This window comes from Perognathus longimembris, chromosome 19 (assembly GCF_023159225.1).
Source record: "Perognathus longimembris pacificus isolate PPM17 chromosome 19, ASM2315922v1, whole genome shotgun sequence".
In the NCBI taxonomy this organism is placed as follows: domain Eukaryota; kingdom Metazoa; phylum Chordata; class Mammalia; order Rodentia; family Heteromyidae; genus Perognathus; species Perognathus longimembris.
In genome coordinates this window covers 38,212,698-38,235,937 of record NC_063179.1, presented here as the reverse complement: position 1 = coordinate 38,235,937, position 23,240 = coordinate 38,212,698, and the positions used below count along the sequence as shown (strand labels likewise).

General features: G+C 37.6%; 1 protein-coding gene across 3 annotated transcripts in view; it reads right to left on the bottom strand.

Annotated features, from left to right (window-relative positions):
* Ipo11 (importin 11) overlaps positions 1–23,240 on the bottom strand; it is a 118,654-nt gene that overhangs the window by 52,778 nt on the left and 42,636 nt on the right. For all 3 annotated transcript variants that reach the window (XM_048368433.1, XM_048368435.1, XM_048368436.1), the window contains 6 exons: positions 14,848–14,974; positions 13,967–14,000; positions 13,712–13,752; positions 11,760–11,876; positions 9,492–9,605; positions 3,000–3,115 (listed from right to left, as the gene is read on the bottom strand). In XM_048368433.1, the coding sequence (XP_048224390.1) occupies positions 3,000–3,115; positions 9,492–9,605; positions 11,760–11,876; positions 13,712–13,752; positions 13,967–14,000; positions 14,848–14,974 (549 nt within the window). The remainder of the gene's footprint in view (positions 1–2,999; positions 3,116–9,491; positions 9,606–11,759; positions 11,877–13,711; positions 13,753–13,966; positions 14,001–14,847; positions 14,975–23,240) is intronic.

Sequence of the window (23,240 nt, the reverse complement as noted above, 5' to 3'; positions counted from 1 at the left end):
TCCTGAGTAGCTAGGATCACAGGGATGAGCCATCAATGCTTAGCTTTCTGTATTTTTTATTCTTAACAGTAAAAACCCTCAAAGAAGTTGCAGGTGCTCAATCTAAACTGATATATCTCCAATTCTCTCTTTAATCGGCTTCGATTCTGGTTTCTGTTCCTACTGAGTCACTGGTAATTCTCCCATCGTCTCCATCTGGATAAATTCACTTCTCTGTACTATATTACTAGGATACAATCAGCAACATCTGGTATAAAGCTGACACTTTCTCCTTTAGAAATACTCTCCCTTGGCTTGGTTCTCTATCAGCTCTTCTCTGTCTTTCTAGATGTTTACCTCTTGCATACTCAAAATGTTTTAAATTTATTAGGGTTTTGTCATGGACTAAATATTGGTCTCCTCTCCTCCCTTCCCCTTCTTCTCTCCTCTCCAGCAAACTTACATAGATATGGGTTTTACATACAATATAGGAAGTGCTGACAGCTTTAGCCATGACTATCCATCCTGATCGTCACTATGAAGGGTAGGGGTTATTTTTCCAAATTTTACAGATAAGGAAACTGAGGCTCACAGAAGTAATAAGTTATGGGGCTGGGAATAGGCCTAGTGGTAGAGTGCTTGCCTCATATACATGAAGCCCTGGGTTCAATTCCTCAGCACCACATATATAGAAAATGGCCAGAAGTGGCGCTGTGGCTCAAGTGGTAGAGTGCTAGCCTTGAGCAAAAAGAAGCCAGGGACAGGGCTCAGGTCCTGAGTTCAAGCCATAAGACTGGGAAAAAAAAACAAAAACAAAACCACGAAGTAATAAGTTATATAAATCACAAACTGAATGTAGTAATATAACTAGGATTAACAACTATAACTGTTTCTAAATATAAGCTTCAACCTATCAAGAAAAATATATGAAGAAATTTGTGGCCTGATTCTTTAACCTAAATTAACATAACTATTAATAAGCTCTGTGATTTTTCTAGCAGTTCACCCTTTTTAATTACCATCAATTAGTTGTAGAGGAAGGTTCTATTTTAACAAGTCCTTTTGTGTATACAATGTATCTTAATCATAATCACAAACTCCATCATTCTCCATCTTCCCCATGTCATCTTCTCAAACCAGCCTCATTAAGTTTCCTTGTTTCATCTTCATACATGTACATAAAGTATTCTGACTATAATCACACTACCTCCCCATCTTTGAAGGAAACTTTCACATATATAACTTAAGGCAACAAAAAAGTACAATTAACAGGGCAAAGGCTTTTTGCAATTACTTTGTTTCCATAATCCTTTGAAAACACATATACCTCTAACAAGCACATTAATGTAGTCTGTAATACTGGTAAGTCTGACTCTGTCTTTCCATAGTATTTAAATTTTCCCTGATGTTCAACACCATACAGTGTGCATATTTACAAAAAAGTATTTAAGTGGCACTGTTTAATAGTTAAATTTATAATCCAGAACAAGTACTTGGCAGCCTGAAAGATGTGAAATAAATTTAACTCACATCTGACTTTCTGTACATGATGTTTGTTTGGACCACAGCTGTGTCCACTCATTTGTATATGGTCTTACAACTGATTTGAACTAAAACATCAGAGTTGAGTAGCTGCAACAGAGACTACACAACCTGCAACACTTCAACTACTGAATTCTAGGTCCTTCACCAAAAAAAAAGTATCAACTTCTAATTTAGGGCAATCCACCTTTATAACTATAGTGTAAGATTTCAACAATGTTAATTTATAACCCAACTATCTAGAAGCTATGTAATTTCAAACAGAAAAAAAACACTGCACATTACTATCTACCTAGTTGTGTCTTAAAATCCTCCATCTAGTACTCTGATACAGACAATTTATAATTTGGTGATTTGTACACAATACAATTTTCAAGAGTCATAATCCTTAATTCTTGGCTTCTAGGGAAAAGTAGAAGGGAAGAAAAGAAAGAGGGAGGGCAAACAAAAATACTCATTTTTTTCTATGGTTCATTTCTCTGATTTTTAAAAACAGTATAATAGTCTATTTTTATACTAGAATTTTCTTAAATTTCTCGTGTATTACTAAAAGATTTTTCTCTGGACAGGCATAGTGGTTCAAGACTATTATCCTAATAAATGAGGAGGCAGAAACCAGGAGAATCCCAGGCCAAAGCCCTAAGAAACAAACGGTTAACAAGAACTCCTCCATTTCAACAAGCAAGCCAGGCAAATTGCTCAAGCCTGTAATCTCAGCTATATCTCAGGGAAATGAAACAACAGATCAACATCTGGGCCACTTTTACACAAAAAGAGATATTCCCTATTGGAAAAACAAAGCAATCAAGTACTGAGGGCATGACTCAAGTAAAACAGTGCCTGCCTACCAAGAATAAGGCCCTAAATTGAAGCCCAATACCCTTTAAAGAATGACTCTAAAGAAAACTGCTTCCATAGGCAAGACGAACTTTAAAGGCCAAAGGAATTCTGAAGACTATCCACACATGGTGGAGAGTCAATAAATATTTGTAGCATTAAGCTGCCACAGAAGCAAAGTTTTTAGTTTTTTATTTTAAAACCGTAAACATATATACCATTTATTCAACAGCACCAGCATTTGGGGCTGAGTACCAATCCATTAAACACTTAATGGATTGAGACAGGAACATGAAAAATAACTCATCCTGCGAAACATCTCATTTCGCAGACTGAAAATCTTAAGGCAATCTTTACTTTAGGGAAGTTACCAAGATTTCTATTTTACATGCCAAATTCCAAAAGACAGAAAGCAGTAGAGCTCCTATGACAATTTCACATTTAACTCTGTCTATCATAAGCCTGCACTGAGAGGCAGCTGCCAAAGGAGATGTTATCTACCCATTTAGGGAAAACAATTTGATGTACTTATTTTTAAGTGCTGAATATTTAATGCCTTTATTGGCATGAAGGGAGAGACCAGGGGAAGAAAGAAAGAAAGAAAAAAAAAGAAGATCATGGTATCAAGAATTTCCTCTTACCATAATTCTAAACCATCTTCCAGAAGATAGACATGTGGAGGCTGGGAAACATCTGTACTCAGTTGGATAACTGGGAGCAGGAAAGGGTACAGGTTCTTGCTGTCTGCTCCTAATCCCTATGGGAAGTATAAATACAACTTGTGATAAGACACTCTAAGGTCCCTCCCCCACACCAAACAATCACCTAACATAGAAAAGAACTGGAATCAATGTATAAAAACTAAAACAGAGTTCAGATAGTCTTGATTATAAACACTAGTGAAACAAAGTTACTTCTGTTGATTACTAGAAAGTATGAATCAAAAAATATCATTCAACTGCCTAATGGCAGCAAAAATGCCAAAGCCACACACATCTGTTCATTTCAAGCACTTCCACATACAGGTTAAGTATCCCATATATGAAATCATTGGGATCAGAAGTGATTGTTTCTGATTTTTTTTGGGGGGGAAAAAGGGGGACATTTAGAATATCTGCAACATATATCCTGGGAGCAAGACACAAACTTAAAATTCACTTATGTTTCATATAATCCTTATGTACATAGCCTGAAGTTAATTGTATGCAATATTTATAGTGCACCTCCACTTTTTCTGTAACATGAGGTAAGACAGAATTTTCTGTGGTGTGTCATGTCAATGAAACAAGTTTCATGTTTTAGAGCATTTCAAATTTCAAACTGGCAATGTTTAGCCTGTGTAAGACATATTTACTTTCCCTTCTCCTTATGACTTCAGAAGAGTAGTATTAATATTGGTGTTTAAAACTGTATAAAGGGTTGGGGATATGGCCTAGTGGCAAGAGCACTTGCCTCGTATACTTGAAGCCCTGGGTTCGATTCCCCAGCACCACATATACAGAAAATGGCCAGAAGTGGCGCTGTGACTCAAGTGGCAGAGTGCTTGCCTTGAGCGGGAAGAAGCCAGGGACAGTGCTCAGGCCCTGAGTCCAAGGCCCAGGACTGGCAAAAAAAAAAAAAAACCTGTATAAAATTCTCATCTAAATGACTAACAGCAAATGAATCCAGCCTAAATGACAATGAAAAAAATCAAATGATGGCAAATCCTATTTTAGACTATCAGTAACCATGGAAAAGAATTTGGCATGGAATGAAAAAGTAAAAATTAATTACAAATTTGACTCAAATGATACAGAAATGTACCTAACAATTATGTTAAGGAATTTTAAAATATATTTCTATATTTAGTATATGCATAAAATGTTTCTGAAAGCAAATAGAAAAACCACAGTATACACAATTTTTAGTTAAGAATTTTTTGTTATATTTTAATGACTCAAGTATACAAAGATAGAGAAAGTAAAGGGGATTTAGTTGAAAATTCTAGTTTACCTGATGCTGTCTTATGAAAGCGTAGGTGTGTAACAGTAGTGATATTTCAGAAGGAAATAAAAAGGATTAAAAAAATCTATCTTTATGCCATAGTAATAATCTCTATAACTTAATAAACACAGAAAGAAAACAAAGTGAACTATTAAACATCTCTTCACTTAGAAAGTAACTAAAATGTCAACACCGTTCATGGCAAATTACAAATACATGTAATCCCTTTGGTAAAATCTGCATACTAAATTCCATTTGTTTGTTTTACAATTTAAGTAGATAACACATTATTATTTAATGTAGTCACCATGCTATAATAATGAATTCCCCTGTTGTACTAAAACTCTGCACTCTTCACATTTTTCCTTCTCTAACACTTAGCAAGCACCATTCTGCTTTTTGACTATGTTCCACTTTTTCAGATTCATGTATGAGATCATACAGTATTTTTCTTTCAGTTCATCTTTATCTGTGGAACACAACACTTAGGTAGAAGTACAAGAAGTTTATTTTTAAATACAAGTGGGTTTCTCTAATAAAAATATTTGGAAGAACCTAGTAAAGAGCTTTTAAGAACAATTAAAATGCCAATAAAGAAGTATAAAAGACCTTAAAATTCGGTTAAATGTCATTCAGTACAATTCAATATGTACAAAAGCAGGAAATAAAGGGAGAGAGGAAAGGAAGGAGGGAATTAAGAAAAACTAGTCAAGTAGATTTAGACTAACAAGTAGACAGAAAATTTCGTAGGAAAATTAAAAAGCACTAACTCAAATATCTAGTCAAATAGGCAAAATCTGTTAGAAGTAGCAAACTAAACTAAGCAATTACTAAGCATATAAGATTTTTCAGTCAAAGTTATGGAATTCTATACCTTGTAATCTAGTGGCTGAAAAATGTGTCAGTCCCCAACATGTATATTTAAATAAAGTGGAATACAGGTTGAGCCCAGAGTCAATATAGATGTACATAGGATACTATGAATGCTCATAACTAAAATCCATCAATTATTAAGAAAACTATTAGAGCTGGGTACCTGTGGCTCCTAGATACTCAGGAGGCTAAAAATTGTGGATCACAGTTGAAAGCCAGCCGAGGCAGGTAAGTCTGTGGACCCTTATTTCCAATTAATGACTGACAAGCAGGAAGCGGAGTTGTGGCTCAAGTGGTAAAGTACCAGCTTTGAGTGAAAAAGCTCAGGGACATAGCCTAGACCTTAAGTTCACTAGAAACTATGCTGGAAATTAACTATACACCTTGGGGGGAAGGAAATCTGGAGGGGAAAAACTGGGAGAGAATGAGGAAGGAAATGACACTGGTTCAAAAGAAAAGGTATTATTATCTGTATCATGTAAGTGTAATCCCTTTGTCCATCACCTTTATAATAAAGTTTTTAAAAAACTATTAGAAGTGACTGCATTACAGTCTACTATAATTACATTAAAGTTTAAGGGGAAACTGAACTATGTGAACTTTTAAGAAAAAATAGGACTAGAACCCTCTAGATACTAGTCTTTCTCAGACACTGTCTTTAGCTGTCTACTATGTCTCAAGAATACATGGATTAGGTGAAAGTCTATCTACAACCCTCATTTTCTAAATATAAGACAAGTCATCAGACTACATCACTGCCAGAAGGCATCTCAAACCAACACATTGTCTTCCCTAAAATACTGTTCCTTTTCATACATTCTAACTCACAAAACATGAACCACTGTCTATCACTGGTTCTTCCTTATCACCTTATCTTTACTTCACTGCTATTGAATCCTCAATTCCATACATGTTAACAGTTTTTCCAAAATGTTCCTTTTCTTTCCATAGCATTAATTCAGGTCCTTAACATCTTAAAAAAAAATCATTAATTAGTCTTCTTGACTTTGCCCCCCCATTCCCATTCAAAACCAGTGGTACCCTGGTTACTTTCTCCCCCTACCCCCCCAACTTCCCAGTTCTAGGGCTTGAACTCAAAGCTTGGAAGCTGTCCCTTTTTTGCTCAAGGCTGACACCATGACTCCAATCCACCTTTTTTGTAGGGTTTTTTTGGAGATGGGATCTGGAGGGCTTTTCTTCCTGGGCTGGCTGCAAACCCAGATCCTCAGATCTCAGCCTCCTGAGTAACTAAGGATTACAGGTATAAGCCACCATCACCTAGCCCAATTACTTCTTATAAAATAAAAATTAGCCAGGTGCCAGCTAGAAAGCATTCTTATCAAGAAGCACATAAACAACTGCCCTCCTCAGAACTAGCATAAAATAGCTGTTTATTTTCTGGTAGGATAAAACGATGGCCTTAATTTAAGGCACAGAAATACAAGATAGGGCATGATAAAAGTTGAGAAGATTAACTTGTAACAGGTAGGAAATTAAAGTATGATTTACTTGGGAAAGGGATCAAAACAGTAACATGGAATGTTTTCTTATAAAGGCATCCTAAACCATCCCAAAGAAACAGTGCTACAAATCACCAAAGTTCCCCCTTCATTCAACTTTCCACTCAACTTCCTAGTGCCCACTGATAAGTTATACAGACAAAATTATTGATAGTTGAAGTTTGGAGTTGTTTATAGATGTATTATACTTCCTCCCTTTACTTCAAATTTATCATAATAGAAAGTAATTAAAGCAGGTAACCAAAGATTAACAGATATAAATAAAACATCTAACACAAAAAAAGACAAAAGCACACAAGTATCTTGAAGGAAACAGACCAAGCAGAGATGAAAGCTTGGAAAAATCAATCACTAATAATATCCTTGGTAGAACAAAATACTGCAGTCATAAAACAAAAATAAAATACATAAAATGATTTCTAAGTAAAATTTTAAAAAATCCCAGACATTAAAACTAGTAGGGAAAAAGGTCAACAGAAAAGTTAAAAGATAAGGTTGAGCAATCTCACAGAATACAGAGCAACTATACAAAATCAAGAAAAAGCAGAAAACAAACAGCAAGAAAATTAGGACAAGTTGAGAATATCCATCATCTAAGTAACAAAAAATTCAAAAAAGATGGAAAGGAAACAAACACAAAGAGAAAACCCAACTTAAAATAATCAAGTTATCTAAACTCAAGAACATGACTTTACAGTTTAAAATGTCTACCGAGTGTCCAAACATTGTGATGAAAACACAGCCACATCACCACGAATGTGAAAACAGAAACACTGAGATGAATATACAGCTTCCATTAAGAAGGGATAACACAATTGAGAATTAGAATAACTTTAGGGTTCCTATAATACCTTCAAAAACTAGAAGGCAAAGCAAAAATGCCTGTAAATTTGTAAGTAGTTAAACTACTTATTTATGTGCAAGTAGAACAAAGACATTTTAATATATGCAAAAATCCCACCCCCCACCCCAAAGTTGCCACCCATGTATCTTTTGCAGAACATAAGTGCCATTCATGGACGTTACCTGAAACAGGGAATTAAACAACATGGCAACAACATGAAACAGAAATCAGGCAGAATGGACAGGCAAGAGGAATCCTGTTCATGACAGTGAAGAGGATGAAGTTGTAACGATCGTGCACAGCACAAAGTAAAATAAATCCAAACAAAAATAGGATGATTTCTTATTTAAGACAATAAAAGTAGCAAAGTACCTATTAAGACTGGCCATAATGACAGATTGTTTAGAAAAAAGGTGAAAAGTATAGGTCCAGTTACAAAGAAAACTAGGTGTATTAGGTAGAAATCTAATATGATCACCAAAGATTCTTTGGCCTTTCATATATACACCTTTCCCTATTATTCATCATACACTTGCAATACTGCTATGAAGAGATTATAATTTAAGGTCCCTAATAAACCAACCATAAGATAGGTGATAGATTATCCTTTAAAGGATAATCCATTAAAGGAACTCTTTTCAAGCTAGTAATATAAGAGGCAGTCCCAAAATACAAGGAATCAGATTTGACATGTTCCTTACTAACCATTAAGTGAAAGACGTCACTAAAATAAGGGGGACCCCCAACTAACAGCTATCAAATAAATTACGACCTCAGCCCAACCAATCAAGGAACAGAATTCCACCAAAAACCTGAATAATTGTGCAAATCAACTCCACCCCAAAGCCTGCAGAGGAGAGTCTAGCAGGGGAGAGTCTCCATTCAGCCCACTACACACTGACAATGGATACTGGACATGGCATACCAGACTCCTCACTTAAATACCCCCGAGCGCTCAGAAAACAGATGAGCTCCACATTTCTGGCTTTTGTTTCTGTTTTGGCAGTACTAAGAATTAAACTCAAGTCCTCATGCTTGAGTTGAAAAAGCCCTGACCTTTTCCTAAGATGAGGCTTGTATTCGATTCCTCTACCTTGGCCTCCAGAGTATCTAGGACCACTAGCATGCACCACTATGTCCAGCTTGTTTTTGAGATACGGTCTTTCAATAACATTATTCATAGTCTGGCCTCAAATGCTGACATCCTTACCTCTGCCTCCCAAATAGCTAAGATTACAGACATGACTCACTGCATTCAACATAAAAGGATGTTTTTTAAGCTACCAAGTTTCTGATAATTTATTACAAATAAATATATATGTAAGCATATACACTAAGAAAATAAAATTATTAATACAGGCATAAAGGGTGGGAAGATTGTATACAAAAAGATAAATTTAAGCTGGGTGCCAGTGGTTCACATCTGTAATCCTAGCTAATCAGATGGTTGAGATTTGAGAATAAAGGTTCACTATCAAAAAACAAAAAAAGAAAAATAGAAGTAAAGCTGTGGCTCAAGTGGTAGGGTGCTAGCCTTAAGCAGAAAAGCTTGGGGACAACACCCGGGCTCTGAGTTCAAGCCCCAGGACTAGCAAAAAAATAAAAATAAAATAATGAAATAATTTTATACACATATGTCCATATGTATACACACATACATATTTATATGTACATGTATATATACATGCTTCCAACAGCCTTGGGGGAAAAAAATCTCCCTTAACAATGCATAGAATGTCTCAAATACACTAAAATAATGTTCAAAGTAAACAAAAGTTGTCTCTAAAACTGTTTCGATGACATATTTCAAGAGATATGAAAGTTTCACTACTATAAGATAAATCCAATTAAGACAATGAAATATTTAAGTAAAGAACAAGAAAACTACAAAACTCTGTGGAGAAGTGACTTACCTGAACAAGATGAATAAGTGTTGTCAGAATAGCACATCTCAACATATTGTGTTCCTCACTCTGCTTCCAAAGAAGAGGTAAATATTGCACTAAACATCCTACATATGGTCGTATCTATCATAAGAGAAGGGAAAGCAAAATAATTCCATTAGTAAAACAGCAATTTACCGAGAAGCAGACAGAGCACTATTAATTCTCAAGCAAAGGACAGGACAGGAGGGCTTGATAACATTGCCTTGGGCATCAATGACCAGAAAGAAACTTCCTCCTAGTAGAATCATTCCAGTTATTGGGAAACCACCCCATGTTACAGAACCAGCTCATATGACAACCCCATGCAGAGGCTAAAAGTCTCAGATCCCACCACAGATCAATTTTCTCAATTAGCCTCAAATATAATGATCCTACTCTATAAAAAAAACAAAACTCTTACATTTGTGCTACTTCATTTCTTTTATGTTAATGGCCTCTGGCTCTCTCTCTCCCCTCTCCATTACCTCTATGATGATGATGATGATGATGATGATGATAATAATAAAGGCAACAACTGAATTTTGTTGTTTATTCTGCATGTATATAGTAGATTTTAAAAAACAAACAAAAAAGCCATATCCCACAAAGCAATGTGTCACACTTGTTGTTATTTGGTATGTTTTATTCATTAGAATATTTCTCATTTTCTACATATTTTAAAAGCCTGTGACAAGTTTCTGAGTCATGACTACCTTCTGATGTGAAAAAAAAAATGTGATTTGGAAAAATCTGGTAAGTCTGAATCTGATAAGTCCTAAATAGCTTTTGACAAAAAATATTGTAACTCTCACCTTAAAGTTTCTATGAGGAGAACATGAGATACGTACGTAAAACATTTGACATATAAGTTTAAATGAACTAGGTGAGGGTCAGTGGCTCACACCTGTAATCCTAGCTACACAAGAGGCTGAGATCTGAGGTTCAAAGCCAGCCCAAGCAAGTAAGTTCATGAGACTCTTATTTCCAATTAACCACCAGAAAACTGGATGTGGTGTTGTGGCTCAAAGTGGTAGAATGCTAGCCCTGACCACAAAGAGGCTCAGGACAGCACCCAGTTAAAGTTCAATGACAGACCAAAAAAAAAAAAAAAAAAAAGGACAGTCATTATTCGGCATTTGACAGCTATTCTTATCAATAATAAGAAACAGACACAATGTGTCAACGCTCACAAATAGCAGATCCAAGAGTAAAGTTATGTCTTTGAACTCCCAATCATTCATCTTTCCCTAATCCCTCACAGAGTTAACTCACTGTTTTTCTTCTGATTTTATTTTTGCTGTACTGGGGTTTGAACGCAGAGCCTGATACAAGTGTTCTAACCACTTCATCTATATCTATCTGTAAAGGAAATGTGCTCTTTTTTTCCATTTGTGGAGCTCAGGATTGAATCTAGGATTTGTGTTTGCTAGACAAGTGTTTTGCCACTGAGCTTCATCCTCCTTTGCTTTTCAAACAAAGGTACAGATAGTGGTAAATTAGGATATAAAAAGATACAGATTATAATAGGGTTTCCTGAGCTATCAATGATTCACAAAAATCAAGAGCAACAAGGAAGCTAAATAATTATTACGAACTTTACCAAGTGTGGGTTTCACATGAATAGAACACAATTTTTTAAAATAAGACATTCCCAAGAAAACTTCTGTTTATAATAGGTACCTGAAACTATGCTCTCAAAACACTGAATTTCAAGGCTAGTAAGTATAAATTAGAGCTTCTAAAACATCAAAAATTCTACTTTCTAGCCAGGTGGCCTGTGGTTCACACCTGTAATCCTAGCTACTCAGGAGGTTAAGATCTGAGGATCCTGGTCCAAAGACAGCCTTGCAGAAATGACTGCAAGATTCTTATCTCCAATTAATCACAGAAAAAGTCGGAAGTGGTGCTGTGGCTTAAGTTGTAGAGTGCTAATCTTAATTAAAATGAGCTAGGGACAGAGACCAGGCCCAGAGTTCAAGGCTCAGGATCGGCAAAAAATAAATAAATTCTACTTTTGAAACACCTCTAAATTGTTGATACAATTTTAGTATTTTAAGTCATTTTGAAAAATTTAAATATAAATGCCAATTTTGAATACAGAACTAAAATCACAACCTTTATGTTAGAAACACTTTAAGAATGTCTTGCCATTTAAACAATGTACGTTAATCTGAAGATTATATTAATATATTGACAAATTCTACACATATTTTATTTGACTCTGACAAACATGTTCATGTTTTACAACAAACTTACCTGTATGTTGACTCTTTCAATTACACAGGAAAGAACATGCAGAACATGCATCTTTGTGTCACATTCTGTAACTTGCTGCAGTAGCTGAAAAAGGAGTGTGAACACACTCTCCAAATACTGCAGGAAACAAAAGAAAAGGCTCAGAAGAGAAATGTGAAGGCCTCCTCCACATCAGATAGAAATAAAAACTATACCAGAGTGCCAAAGCAATGAAGAAAACACATAAAGCCAAATCCTCAGTGATTCTTAAACAACCTGCCACTGTGTCAGACAGAATTTTTTTTTTACTGCATAAATGGGTCCATTTCAGAATCTTAACCATCAACAAACAGAGTAGCGTTTAGAAGAGACTGTCTAAACAAGCTATGTTTAAATTTTATTCTATTAACTAAGCTGTTCACAGTGCCCTGGCATTATTCGCCCATGTATGTCTGTTACCAATCATGTAGAAATACAAGACCTACATATTAAAGCAGAGAGTACACCAATTAATGCAATCAAATGGACAGCCACCTGTTAAGATCCTTAACTTACATTGCATAAAGATAACATTTTTATGTCAATATTTGTTATTCTAAAAACGGCAGGTTGTTAAAAAAATGAAAAATAAGTACCTTTTGTCTCATTGACCAAACTTATTAAAATTATGTTGAGAACTAAAAAAAAAAAATCACAGCAACTTTCATAAAACATACAATTGTTTAATCAGAAATCTAAGTGTTTTGGGGGGAGTTCTTTAACTTCTTGGGAGGGCTTCTTCATATGTGACAACCATGAGTATACACAGAACCACAGAAAGACATTTAATCATGTAACTTCTCACCTAGTACTTTAAAGGATAAACATTAACAGAACAATCCTGTTTACATATTTATCAAGTGCTAAGTAGCAGCTCTGTGTAAACAACATGGTTTGAGGGAAGAGTAAAAAGATATGAGTATAGCTGGGTACAGTGGCTCATCACTATAATCCTATCTACCTGGAGGATCATGGTAGTTTGAAGACAGCCTAGGCAGAAAAGTCTAAGAAACTCCATCTCTAATTAATTAGTTAAATACGAGAAGTAGTGCTGTGGCTCAAGTGGTAGAATACCAAGAAAGCTGAGCAAGAGTCCCAGGCCCTGAGTGTAAGCTTCAATACTGACACCAAAAAAGAAAAAAAAGAGCATAAAGGTAATAGGCCCATGTACAATTTAAATACTACATATTTTATATTTGGGAGAAAAGAAAAATTTGAGAGTCAGTTTGAAAATAGATGACCAAATAGCTAAACAAAAATATGTAAAGTGTTATGAACACTTTTAAGTGTTATTAAGTCTGCCAAAATAGTTATGCCCTGCTTGGCTGCCCAAGCTACTTGGGAGGCTGAGACCTGAAGAGTATGACGCACAGCCAGCCCAAGCAGAAAAGCCTGAGATTCTTATCTCAATTAACCAGCACAGAGCAGCAAGTAGAGGTGTGGGTCAAGTGAAAGTGCTAGCCTTGAGTGGGAAAGTTAAGTGAGAGCTCAAGGCCCTGAGTTTAAGCCCCAATACAGGAATACGTATAAGCAGACAAATGATGTAAGTGCAAATAAATAAGTACAGACTCGTCTCAACAAGTAAGTTGTATATGGTGGTACATGCCTGTCACCTCAACTATGTGGAAGGCACAAATAGGAGGAGTACTATCCAGGCCAGCCTAGGTAAAAACACAAAACGTTGTTTGGAAGAATAATTAAAGCAAAAAAGGACTAGGGGTATGGCTCAAATGGAAGAACACCATGAGTTCCTGAGTCCTGTACTGTCAAGAATAGAAAGTGATGTCCTTCAAAATAATCGAAAATTCTTTTAAATTCACCTTTAATACACACACACACACACACAAAATATATTTATGTTAAGGTTAGGTTATACTTGTGTTCAACAGATATTAACAAAAATTGTTAGAAAATCTAGAAATGAATACTCTTACCGGTAGAAATTGATCTGTTCTAAATTCAAAATCATCGACAGGTAAAAAAGCAGTTAAGGAATACTGACAATTAATAGATGAAGTTTATCAAAACAAAAGTATACCCAAAACAAGCATTAATCATTCAAAACTACATTTTAAAGTCTTATAAATAGATTTTTTTGATCCAGGCATGAATAAATGAATGAATGAAATCTATGAATGAAGCTAACAATCTTCCTTACAATGAAATATTTTCAAGTTTTAAAAGGATATTTAACTTCAGAGTTGTAGCTGTTTCGATTCGAACCTAAAACAAAGTATAGTATGAGTTTTTTTAATCATTGTAGAGCTACTAAACATCATTTAGTACTTAACCAAAAACAAATCAGTAACATACCACTTTATTCTTCTTGTTAATATTAAAGTTATAGGTCACACTAACACGAAAAAATAAAAAGATATTCCTCAGAGTTTCATCTTTGTACACTTTACAATTTTCTCATTTGCTTATAGACAGTCTTTAAACCCAATAGGTGCTTACAGAAAGAAAGAAGGCTAAGCATAGGTATGTAGAGAGTAGAGGACTAAGGGTCAACAACAAATTAGAGATGCCAGAGGAAAAGAGAAGACTGAAAAGCAGAAAAACAGCATGGATCTGGGCAAGCTGGAGGACATCTAAGTGAACAGTGCAGGAGACAAGGAAGGAAACAAGGTAAACAACACAAACTCCATTCCCTAATTTCAATACAGCAAATCAATCCTTAAACCTCAAGGATTCGCTAAATCCCAGGGCTCACAAACACAACCTCCCAAATTTTATTTTCTATTTCACCTTGCTTTCTACGCAAATCCTATCAACCTGATTCCCTTATGTGCTCAAAATCTGACTATTCAGCTAAGCTGACAAAGAGTAACATACTCAAAGTTTCCAGAGCAAGTAACAGGAACTCAAGCCATGACTAAATTTTAGTTTCTTACACACTAAATAATCTACGTAAAACTTACTTCCTGGCTAAGGTGCTATATGCTATATTTTCACACCTGTAATAGAACTAATTTCCTCTTTGAAGTCATTTTTTCAGAAAAATAATTTTTTTTAACATTTTACAGGAGCTTCTGATGTCTTGAGAGGCAGATTAGGGAGGCTGACATACCACTAAATCTTGATCTTGAAGCAAGTTACAGATAGCCTGGTATAGCATGGGTCTTAAATCAGGCTTGAATTTCACAGAAATCCACTGGCCAATGAGCCAAATCACTCTGCGCCGCAATGGCTTATACCTAGGTAGAGAAAAACCAGGAAATTAAAGAAGTCTATACTTTAAGAAGTCTATTTTACTTAATATATTTCATCATTTAACTCTAAAATGTACTAATAAATGCATTCTGCCTTTACATAAAGGTTAACTATTTCTAAGTGTACAACAGCATAAAATACTGACAATAAAGTCCTGATCTAAGTAAATAAAAATTTAGAGGCATATATATAAATATATATGTATATATACATATGCATTACTCATCTTTCTACATTAAAAAAACGGTAACAACTTGTAATCCAGAATTTGGGAAACAGGAAGAAGGATCGTTGAATTTGAGGCCACCCTGGAATACACAGTAAGTTCAATATCAGTCTGATCTACAATAGCAAGTGGTAGGGTATACAGTTGTCTGGGATTCACAAAGTCCTGGGTTTGATTGTGAGAACTCCAAAACAGACAAAAAAATTAAATTAAACTGTAATGATGACTGGTACATATAAATGAAGACCATTGTTTCTACTCCTTAAGCAACTAAAGACAGTATTGATATCCTAAATCCTAAAGCTGGCGAGGTAACAGTGTTATTCAAGTACCATCCAAAACATAAAGTACTGTCATTAGTAAGAAAAGGATAAAACTTTCTCAGCACTCAAAATATCCCTTCGACATATTAGCATATTTTATACATTCTGAAAAATTTAAATGAACTGAATCTTTCCCATAATTTCAGTAAGCATATCTAAAGTCCTGCAAGAGGAGCTACAGTATTACACAGTGAGTATCAATGACAGAGTCCCATGTTTTAAGGATAACTAGATCTTATATCTGTCTCCTCTATGGAGGCTTTCCATCAAAGTCTTACCAAAACACTGGCAAAATTGAAGGTTATTTCATTTACCACTGGCTCTTTACTACACTGACAATTATACATAATGAAAGTATTTGTTGACTAAATGAGTAACCAAAAAGATAAACATCAACTCACTGGTAAAAATTATACCTTTAGGTAGGCAATGGTGATTCACACCTGTAATCCTAGCTATTCAGGAGGATGAGAACTGAGGATCAAGGTTCAATGCCAGCCAGCCCAGGGAGAAAAGTCCCTGAGACTCTTAACTCCAATAGCTACATAGAAAAAGCCAGATAGGAAAAGATGGCGCCAACACAGTAGGGAGGCACCCCGACTCGCTCCAACTGAATAGCGAGCTGGGAAATCCAACACCCAACACCCCATTCAAGAACCCAGCAAAACCAGCAGCCAGAAGCAGTGGAGATACGCAGGAAAACACAGAGGACTAAAAAAGAAGAGCCGAAAACCTACATGGAGCCGGAGAATCTCCAGGGCACCCTCCCCCCACCAGCCAACCCATGCCGGAACAGGGCCAGGCTGGGAAAAGGGAACCCAGCGAGCGGCAGACAGGCTGCCGGGAGCACAAAATTCAGACAGCGGGACCCCACGGACACTAGGGAGGGTGCGGACCAAGACAGGGGCGACGAGAAGTTCGGGTCCAGACCGGGTTCGGACGGACGGCAGCTGGGGAACCCAGCGCGGCAGAAGGGGGGAGCCGGGGACGCCACCACGACACTTCGCCACCCCGAAGGACCAACGGCTGTGCGGGACACACACACAATCCAGGACCAGTGAGTCCCCCATTATCCCCTCCCCCAACGGGAGACCAGCTATCAGAGACCCAAACCCTACAAAGAAGCTAGATCTCCCTCCCTCCCCCTCCCCACCCTTTGGGAACAAAGAACCCCCAAATCAGGTGGGAAGCTCCCTTCCGGCGCTGGGAAGTCAGTTTAGCAGGGGAAGGGCGGAGCAGCCCGAAGTCCACACAGGAACCTGAACTGGCCGAATCGGCCCTGCCCACGTCCCAACAGGGGCCGGGGGAGGCCCACAGTGCAAGCCCCACCCAAGGCGCCTGGACCGTGCGGACTCTTACAACTAAAATCACAGGCGCTGGTGGGCAATACCAGCACAGCAGGGACACCTGGACCTGATCACGCCACCCTCTCGCAGCGGAGGCGAGGTCTGAGGGCGCTAACCCACGCATGGACAGTTGATCCCACGGGGCCCCACACACACCGCCACCCCCCAACGGACTCGCGGGAGGGTGCAAACACTACCCAACAACCTGGGGCTCGCTCTGGAAAGCGTATCCCGTTAAGTGGATGGGGCCACAGCACCAGCGCCTGTTGTAGCGGGAGCACAGTGCACAGGTGGGCGGGGCCCCCGACCACAGCACTCGCTCTGGTAGGTGTACCCCGCACAGGTGGGCGGGGCCACAGCGGCAGCACCTGCTCTGGTAGACGCACCTACACAGGAGGGAGGGCAGAGCTATGCACCAAACCTGAGAAGCCATCCACAGATCTCCAGATGCGCAAATCACAAAGAAACATAACACAGTTCATCAGAGCAAGCCAACTTGCCAGCTCCAAAAAGCAGCATGACTGAAGAAGAGATGGAGAATAAAAAAAGCAAATGAGGCCATGTTAACAGGAATGATGGAAAGCGTCAGGAATGAAATCAGAAAACAATTCCAGGAGTTTAGAGCAGAAATCTTAAAGGACACCCAGGAAGCCAAGAAAGAAATGGAAGCAAAAATGGATACAATGCAAGCCTCCTTTAAAGAAAACCTTCACATCCTGAGAATTGAAATGCATGAAAACATAGATTTAAAATACAACTCTTTAAAGGAAGAAATTTCCACGATCAGAGCTGATCTGACAACCATAAATAGCTTGCTGACATCCATAAACTCCGCAATTGAATCCACAATACAAAGAGTTGAACATATGGAATCCAGAATCTCTCGCCTGGACGATGAAGTAGCCGACAACAACCAGAAATTGACCACACTCCAAGAAACAGTAAAGCTTCAGGGCAGACTAATCCAGGAACTAATGGACAAAGACAAGAGATATAATCTGTGCATAACTGGAATAAAAGAAGGAGCCGAATACCAGAGAAGAGGGCTTAAACATGTTCTCAATAAAGTTACTGCAGAAAACTTCCCCAATCTCACAAGGGACCCCATCCAGGTAACTGAAACCTATAGGACACCTGGCAGGCGAGAACCCAGAAAAGCCACCCCGAGGCACATAATATTCAAAACTTCAGATCTCAAGATTAAAGAGCAAATTCTGAATTCAGCCAAAGAGAAGAAAGAAATTTTCAACAATGGGAAGAAGATTCAAATAACAGCTGACCCATCCACACAAACTTACCAAGCACGAAGTGAATGGAAAATAACAGCTGACCTATCCACACAAACTTACCAAGCACGAAGTGAGTGGAAGAACACCATCCAAGTACTTCAGGCTAACAATATGCAACTTCAGATCAAATATTCAGCAAAATTGGAGTTCACATTCGAAGGGAAAGCCAGATCTTTCCACACCAAAGAGGAGCTAAAGGAGTATGTGAATAATAAAGCAGCCCTACAGCGAATTCTAAGAGGGGAGCCCCACCCAACAGAGATCATACAAGACACACAGACAGAAACAGAAAGAAACTACAATAGCCAAAGTTCAACAGAAAAACAGCTCACTAAAGACAAGAAAAAAAAAGAGGAAAAAACAGCCCAACAAGAAAATGGAAGGAGAAAAAACACCCTTATCCTTGATCTCTTTAAATATAAATGGTTTAAACTCTCCGATAAAGAGGAGCAGACTGGCAGGATGGATCCGCAAACAATAAGTTGACATCTACTGCCTACAAGAGACCCATCCTACAGCAAGAGACAAAAATAGGCTCCGAATGAAAGGATGGAACAAGATCGACCAAGCAAACACACCTACCAAAATGGCAGGTGTAGCAATCCTGATCTCAGACAAGCTGGACTTTTCATTAAAATCAACTCAAATAGACAAAGAAGGACACTACATATTAATACAAGGAAAAATCCAGACTCAAGACATCACAGTGATAAATGTATACTCTCCGAACAAAAGAGGCCCTACATATGTCAAGCAAATTCTCACAGAATTACAGAACAAGATAGATGCAAACACAATCATAGTGGGTGACCTTAATACCCCACTCTGTCCAAGAGACAGATCCAACACCCAGAGGATTAGCAAGGGAGCTGAGGACCTAAGTTACACCATATCCCAAATGGATCTGACAGACCTATACAGAATCTTCCACCCTACAAAGACCCAATACACCTTCTTTTCAGCAGCCCATGGATCATATTCCAAAATAGACCACGTCATAGCCCACACAAAGAACCTCAGCAAATACAAAAGTATTGACGTCATCCCATGTATTATATCTGATCACAGTGGATTAAAGGTAACCCTAAACAACAAAGGATACGACAGAGGCTATACACACTCTTGGAGGCTAAACCCCACACTGCTATCCAACACTTGGGCCACAGACCAAATTAAAGATGAAATCAACAAATTCATAAGCCACAATGACAATAAAAACACATCACAAAGAAACCTATGGGACACAGCTAAGGCAGTACTGAGGGGCAAGGTCATTACCCTCAGCACTCACATTAAAAGAATGGAAGCAGAGCAGGTGAATAACCTCACAATGAAACTAAAACAACTGGAGAAACAAGAAATGACAGAATCTAAAACGATTAGGAGGGGAGAGATCACAAAGATTAAAGAAGAGATAAATCTGATTGAAAATAGAAAGACCATTCAACAAATAAATAAGACTAAAAGCTGGTTCTTTGAGAAAATAAATAAAATTGACAGACCCCTCGCAAGACTTACAAAAAAAAGAAGAGAAGAGACTCATATACATAAAATCAGGGACTCCACCGGAAAAATTACAAGTACACATGATATTCAAACAATCATAAGGAGCTATTTCCAAAACCTCTACTCAGCAAAAAACAATAATTTTACAGAAATGGATCAATTCTTAGAGAAGTACAAACTGCCCAAACTGAACCAAGAAGAAATAAATCAACTAAATAAACCAATAACTTACAGTGAGATACAGGAGGTAATCAAGAACCTCCCAACAAAGAAAAGCCCAGGCCCAGATGGATTCACCAACGAATTCTACAAAACCTTTAGTGAGGAGCTAATACCAATACTCCTCAAACTCTTCCATGAAATAGAAACAGAGGGAGAAATCCCAAACTCATTCTACGAATCTAATATCATACTCATTCCCAAACCAGGCAAAGACCCAACAAAAAAAGAGAACTACAGACCAATATTACTAATGAACACAGACGCAAAGCTCCTTAATAAAACACAGGATCCAGAAACTGATCAAGAAAATCATACATCAGGACCAAGTAGGCTTCATCCCACAGTCACAAGGATGGTTCAACACTAACCAAAAAGACCAGCAAAAGACCTAGAATAGCCAAAGCAATTCTAGGCAAAAAAAAGCAGTGAAGGAGGTATCACAATACCAGACTTCAAGCTCTACTACAAGGCCATCATAACAAAAACAGCCTGGTATTGGTATAAAAACAGATCGTAAGACCAATGGATTGGAATTGAAGATCCAGAAATAAAACTGCACTCTTACAGCCAGCTGATATTCGACAAAGGAGCTAAAGGCATACAATGGAATAAACATAGCCTCTTCAACTACTGGTGCTGGGAGAACTGGGCAGCCATATGCAGAAAACTCAAAGTAGACCCAAGCCTATCAACATGCACCAAGATCAACTCAAAATGGATCAAGGACCTCAATATCAGACCTGAATCCTTGAAACTACTGAAGGAAAGTGTAGGAAAGATGCTAGAACTTATAGGCACAGGAGGAAGGAACTTCCTGAATAGAGTCCCAGGGGCACAACAAATAGGGGAAAGACTTGACAAATGGGACTACTACAAATTAAAAAGTTTCTGCACAGCTAAGGACATAGCCACCAAAATAGAAAGACAGCCAACCATATGGGAAAGGATATTTACCAGCACAGCAACAGACAAAGGCCTGATATCTGTCATCTACAGAGAACTCAAAAAACTAAGCCCCTCCAAGCCCAATAAACCTATTAGGAAATGGACAAAGGAGCTAAAGAGAGACTTCATAAGAGAAGAAATAAAAATGGCAAAGAAACATATGAGGAAATGCTCAACATCCCTGGTAGTAAAGGAAATGCAAATAAAAACAACCCTGAGATACCACCTCACCCCAGTTAGAATGGCCTATACTCTGAACTCAGGAAACAACAAATGCTGGAGGGGCTGTGGGGAAAGAGGAACCCTTCTCCATTGTTGGTGGGAGTGCAAATTAGTACAACCACTTTGGAGAACAGTATGGAGGTTTCTCAAAAAGCTCAATACAGACCTACCCTATGACCCAGCCATACCACTCCTAGGCATCTATCCTAAACAGCAAGCCCCAAGATATCAAAACGACATTTGTACTTCCATGTTTATCGCGGCACAATTCACAATAGCCAAAATATGGAAACAACCCAGATGCCCCTCCACAGACGAATGGATCCAAAAAATATGGTACTTATACACAATGGAATACTACATAGCGATCAGGAATGGAGAAATATTGTTATTCGCAGGGAAATGGTCAGAACTCGAACAAATAATGTGGAGCGAGACAAGCCTAGAACACAGAAAACAAAGGGGCATGATCTCCCTGATATATGACTGTTAACAAAGGGAGACGGAGAGACAGTAGAGACCAGGTCTATGAATTCAAAAATTGCTTGTCAAATGGTATTTCCCACAGGATTGGGGCAGCGACCCAACAGTATGTAACTAAAACCAAACAACTACTCCACGTATAAAGGTCAAAAATTGACCTCTCAGGGGAATACAATAGCTCAAAAGCTATGTATGTACGTTCATATAAGACTACTGTCGACATATGGTCTAATATTGACATTACATTTAAAGCCCTAGGCGAACTTTCTTGGGCGTGGCCACGTGGCTACTGTATATGTTCTTGATACATTGTATATTGTATATATGTCTACCTGACCTAGAGAAGGGATAGAAAAACAGGGGGTAAGATATCACAAGAAATGTACACACTGCCCTATTATGTAACTTTTTGCACAATACCTTGTCAAAATTTGTGTTCAATTAATAAATAAATTAAATTAAAAAAAAAAAGAAAAAGCCAAAAGTGACACTGTGGCTGAAGTTGTAGAGTCCTAGCCTTGAGCACAAAGATGCTCAGGGACAGCATCCAAGCCCCGAGTTCAAGCCCCAGGACTGGGAGGGTTGGAGGGGGAAGGGAGGGGAATACACACACACACATATATGTACATATATATAATATATACACGCACGCACATGTGTGCACACACACACATAAATTTTTATGGCATCTCCAGCTCTCTAACTCTATGATCCCAAATGTTTATAAAATGAACCCCAAACAAGTGGCTCTGCAGTTATTCAATATGTAGCCAACAAAAATTTACGAATCTATGATTATATATTCCATTCTAGCAGGACCTCGATATACAGAACTCAAAAAGAATTGCATCATTCACACATGCACACACCCACGCACACACACACACACACACTTGAAATAATCTTTTAGTCTTTCATTATAAATTAAGAATTTTTTAGTTTTTTTAATTTTTAAAAATAATTTTTAACAGTCTCTTTCTTCCTTCTATTCATTCAGCAAGAAAATTTAGATAGGCAAATGCTTATGTGTAAAACAGAACTAGGCAAAAATGTTCCTAAATGTTATATGGATTTTAACTATTGAGGTAGACACCACAGTAAGAGTCTAAAGTATTTAAGTGCTTTCTGAGATGTTTTGTCTAAATCCTACTCTGTCTCCTCAAAGACTTATACCATAACTCGGTATGAATTGTCAGGACAGTCACTTTTCATGGATGTTACTTCTAATATTAAGCACAGTTCTTGCCTACTGACTTTGCTCTTTGCACAGCTCATATCTGGAACTCAAGGACCTCTATCTTCTCTCACTTTTGCATCAAGTCCTATTTCTTTTCTCCTACAAATGACCATATATGCAAATTACTTTACACATATCACAACTCATAATTATATAAAAAAGTAACACAGAAGTCTAGTCTTTTACCTGTATTTCAGTTATAAATTTTAGAAGTCTTCTTTTCTATAGTACATATTAACTGCTAAGTCACACCATTGCCTTTTCAAAATTGTAAGAAATTTTAATGCTTACTTTTCCTTCACTAAAAAATAAAGTAAGCCAGGTACTACTGGTTCACACCTGTAATCCTAGCTACTCAGGAGGCTGAGATCTGAGGATCACAATGCTCGCGGGAAAGTCTGTGAAACTCTTATCTCTAATTATCCACCAGAAAAATGGAAGTGGCAGTGTG